The 4,891-nt window shown below is 45.7% G+C and overlaps 1 protein-coding gene across 1 annotated transcript; it reads left to right on the top strand.

The window, feature by feature from the left end:
- Positions 1–3,502: 3,502 nt before the first annotated feature.
- On the top strand, positions 3,503–4,622 carry LOC119335986 (auxin-responsive protein SAUR40-like). The gene has a single exon (XM_037608028.1). It carries the CDS (start codon positions 3,843–3,845, stop codon positions 4,335–4,337), a length of 495 nt encoding a protein of 164 aa, XP_037463925.1. The 5' UTR covers positions 3,503–3,842; the 3' UTR covers positions 4,338–4,622.
- Positions 4,623–4,891: the final 269 nt, after the last annotated feature.

Genomic DNA, 4,891 nt, shown 5'->3' with positions numbered 1-4,891 from the left:
GCCTACCTCCTCAATCCGCCGACGGCTAGATCCTCCATCCGCCGACACAGGAGACGAGAACTCAAGCCTTCAGGTATACTTTTCGATGTTACAACCTTGTATTTTTCTTCTAATCTATCATCCATTTTATGATGATTGTGTTAGATGTAGATAATCACCCATCTGAGTAGATTGTGCTGATATCTCTCTGTATCTGAGCGCACGAAACAACTTACTGTATTTTTCTTAGACTACATATTTGAGCAATTACTTACAGAAAATTTCAGCAACTTATGGCCTGAGATGAGTTCGAAGTAACACTGAGTTCAAAGTAAAATGTCAGCAACTTCCTTATAGAAAAATATCAACAACTTGGGACAAATAGTTTTGTTGTGATGTGGATGAAGCACGAAGCACTTGTACAAATTAATGTAGGTTAATAATTGTAAGTCCATGCCCATCTAATCAGATCATCTGGATATGGTTTAATCGTTGCTTATATTTTAGAATCAATCATGCTGACACAACCAAGAGAGAAAATGGCGCGTATGGATAAGCAAGACAATTTTCCTTGGAAGGAAAGGAAACAAAAAGAAAAGAGAAGCTAGATGCAGCAGAACATCCATATTTCTGCAAGTTTTGGTTCAGAGTCGCTACTGTCTGAACATCTCTGTTTTTTAAATCTAAAATAAGTGGGCAACCAATATTATGACTGTTAATTTCATTTCATCCTCCTCTGCTACTATCTCTCTCTCAAGGGCCACTATTCCAGTTAGGATGGAGTTGACATAGTAACCAATTGATTTCGTGCAAGGAATGGATCTGCACCTAATTAATTAGAATGAGCAAATTAAGCAACGGATGGGATGATTGGGATGGAGGGATGGGTTTGGTGGGTGTACTGTCGTTGGGTCCATGGAAATGGATGAAGAACTCGTGCGGGAAAATGTATGATGATGTACTCAGGAATGTTCTTTATTAGCACCATTTTCATAACTCTGCTTTTTTTAGTACATCTAATTAAATGCCAATGCATCAGACATTTTCTTTCTTTGCTACTTTAGCATGGGGATGTTACTTTTTAGACCTCGTTGTGCTACAACTCACATGACAAGCTACCTCTTGGTTTCACCTTCATGTAATATCTTACACTTTTTTCTGTGTCGAGCAGGGAATGATGGAGTGAATGGCGGTATTGCTCCAAGTGTCGGGTCAACTACAGCGATGGGACTTGAAGATGATGCCAACAACTTTTCCATGGTATTTTTTTTGTTATATTTACTCATGTTTATCTGTGCATGTCACTTGACTTAAGTTCAAACAATATTGCTAGTCATTAAGAGAAGGAAAAAAGGTAAATACATAATTTAAATAATACTATATAGGTTGTCATGTTTTCATAATGCACATTTCTTGTTTGCAGAGCAAGTAGCGTCTAAGAAGGTTCAACATAGGCAGATTGTTCTACTTACCAAGGCGGACATGACAACTCAAATGGTATTTATATTTTGCTCCTCATCAATTAAAACGTGTTGCGTGTGTTTGCAAATCTTTGACTTGCACTTGTTCAATATCTTGCTGCACAACCCAAACCATGGGAGCGGACACCCTTTACTTTGTGTTAAATATTGGATGAAAAAATGCCTTCATTCATGTTATAGTGGACCTAGTTCAAGTACACCTACTTGAATCTGTTGGCGCAAGATATGTTTACTTGCTAATCTGCTATACCTCGGCTGTAAATATTTGGTCTGCAACTCTAGTTATGTGCTTCATGGTAGGTTTATGTGTATTGTCATGAGTGTTGTTCACAAAGCATTCATGATATTACTGTTGTACTATGAGCTATGAAATGTCAAGATGGTTGTTGATATGTTGCCTTCTAAGTTGACAAACCTGATTAATACACCTGATGTTATCATGTTAGCATCTTCGGTACAAAATTTATGAGTCCAAATCTTGGTTCATGGACTTACTAATTCTTTATTTTTCTTAGAATTAGTTTACCTTCTCAAATCAATTTGCTGAATATTTATGTTTTGCACTTCCTATGGAATATATATGTTTTTCATCTTGGAAATTCCATGATACTCTGTACTATAGAGCTGTTGTCGTATTTGTACGTGTTGGATGAATGCATCAACGTGAAACAAGCTACTGAAGTACATGATGTTCCTCTTTTCTGTTCCAAAGCTTGGGCGGCACATCTTTTTGGAGCTATAGTATGGAAACGTTATTTATTCTGTACTTATATAGGGATCTTTCTGCAAAATTCACAAGATGAGTGTCCGCATTCCATCTTGTACCTACATTTACCATCCAACAGCTGTGCTGCACACGGTGCAGCCGGAGTACCCCATCACTGGGAGTATAGGATATGCTCTCCTCCTACCATGCCGCGTCTTGTGCTCTTCCCGGGTGGGTGGGTGGGAGGGCATGGTGGACCAGGGAGAGAAAAAAGGAGAGAGGATGACAGGTGGGCCAGGCACGGACAGAGCTGGACGAAGATGACGCGGAGACTTCCATTTTCTGTCCGCTTTGGCTCCAAATTCAGAGCAACTTTGGTGTGAAAATGGAGCAAAACGGACACGTATCGGGCAAAAAATAGAGATGGGGTCTGCGGTTGGGCCACCTTTTCTGTCCGTTTGGCGCAAACGGACACGGCTGACGATTTGGGGTCTAGCATTGGAGTTGGCCTAAAAATTTGGCCTATTTCTGCTCTGCTACTATAAGCAAGAGCTTCGTAACCACCGTGGAGATGGCCATCAGGTGTCGCCGCCATCTTGAGGTGAGCTCGCCAAGATCAGTAAGGAGTGATTGCTTAGCGACTCCTCCACCAACGCCGATAGGGGCAAGTCTGCCGCCAGAGCTCCTTGTGTGCTGTCGGCATTGGCCGCGACGGCCCTCCACACCGTGTAGTTGGAAGCGGAGCGGCTCCTCCGCAAGCGCCAGGCAACACGACATTGACGGCGACATCAGTGCGGCCGGGTAAGGTGGCCACGCATATGAGATGGTCGTCTAGTACAAACTATAGCTTTTTTAGTTTTCAGTTAAACATCCGAAATATCGTCGTGTATGTAAATTATGTCCACACTTGAAATCTGACATGTCTGCTTAAATTTGTCTGATTTTGTTTAAAATATATGCAGATAGTTTTGGATGACCGGCTTCCGTATCAGTGTCCGCAGACTGCAGACTGGTCCTTCCTGTCCACGAATGGAGGTGTCCGATTTGAAACTCAGCATGGAGATGCCCTTAGGCTGTAGCGCAAAGAACAAATCGACTGAAACCTGTTTGTGTGTGTCGACTGACCCAAAAATAAAATTCAGTCAACTTGCACGTAGTTGATCCCATACTAGTACATTTTACGGCTCGCCCTAACTACTTCTCACCGCGTCTCAAGGGGCCGAGAAGAAGAAGAAACTTTCAACCGCAGCCCTCCGCGTACGCATGCATATGTGCCATTCTTAGCTTGCTCTTAATCTGAACCTCTTCTTCTTGCTACCACCGCGAGAAAGCAGCTGAGGCGCTCCCTTTCTCCTTTAAATTCCTGCGTCCCATTCTCCAAACCAGCACCTCATACTCTTCGTCGCCTTCGTGACTTTGGTTCACTCTCGGGAGAAACTAACCATCACCTCATACTCCGCCGATGCCTCCTTCGTCGCCTCTTGCGCCCGTCCACAAAGAAGCATGAACTACACCGGGAGCGCCCTCTCCCTCCTCGCGCCAAAAGCCACCAAGGACATGTCCCGCCTGCACCAAGGCTACGACCGTGGCTAGCTCCATAGCTACTACCCCCCGTAGTAGTATACTGTTTCGATCCAGTCCCGTTGTCGGTAGGTAGTTTTCCACATCGATCAGCCATGAAGGAAGGGGGTCAGAAGAAGAACATCCTGGCCAAGACGCTCCAGAAGTGCCGGTCGCTGGGCCACCGGAGGCAGCCGGCGGCCTACGGCGGTGGCGGCGCTGGCAGCAGCGCCAGTGCCCCGGCGTCGCCACGCGCGGCCGATGGCAGGGTGGCGGCGTGGGCCGTGCCGGCGGGGTACTTCGCCGTGCTCGTGGGGCCAGACAAGGAGCGGTTCGCGGTGCGCGCCAGGTGCGCAAACCACCCCCTGTTCCGCGCGCTGCTGGACGAGGCCGAGAAGGAGTACGGCTTCGCCGGCTGCGTCGGCCCGCTCGAGCTGCCCTGCGCCGTCGATGATTTCATGGAGGTGATGTGGGAGATGGAGCAGGGGGGCGGCGTCGCGTCGTCGCCCAGCTGCGCTCGCTTCGCCGGCAGGGGGCACCACCAACAACAACAGCGCCACGGGTACCACATGTTGAGTCCGGGCACGTTCGTCCTCGCCGGCCGATCGTGATCACCATGCACGTGCTTGCTCTTCGCCAACGACGGTCTAAGTCGACCGTGGTAAGAAACCTTCTGCGGTCCATCGTTGTAATCTTCTTTTTCTTCCTCTTTTTCTTTACGTGTAAGTTGTTGATGTCGAATGCATGTAGAAGTTAATTCTTCATCGCCTGCTTGATGGATTGCTAGCTTAGGGTGTTGATGTGATAAGTTCATAAGTTGCCAACGTTTCTTGGTCCATCAGTTAGTGTGCATTTCGCGTATTCTCCATGTGAATCAGATATGTATATGGTGCTCATTGTAAACTATGGACAGAAGATGCTTCTTTTTTGTTCTGGACGAAGTGGAAACGAGATCCACCTAAGAGCACTCCGGAACCGTGATCCAAATCTTTTTCTGGGCAACTGTTTTGTGAACCTGTTATAGGCTAAGGATGCTCAGAGCGGGAGTAACATAAATAATAACATGCATGACTCATAAGCACAAAATATGATGTGACAAGTAATGAAAAAAGATGCAAATAAAGTAACATAACATGTCACCATCACATAACGGTCCTCAATATAA

Source organism: Triticum dicoccoides, chromosome 7B (assembly GCF_002162155.2).
Source record: "Triticum dicoccoides isolate Atlit2015 ecotype Zavitan chromosome 7B, WEW_v2.0, whole genome shotgun sequence".
NCBI lineage: Eukaryota > Viridiplantae > Streptophyta > Magnoliopsida > Poales > Poaceae > Triticum > Triticum dicoccoides.
Note: the sequence above shows the minus strand (reverse complement) of the source record. Positions and strands in the feature narration are given on the sequence as shown.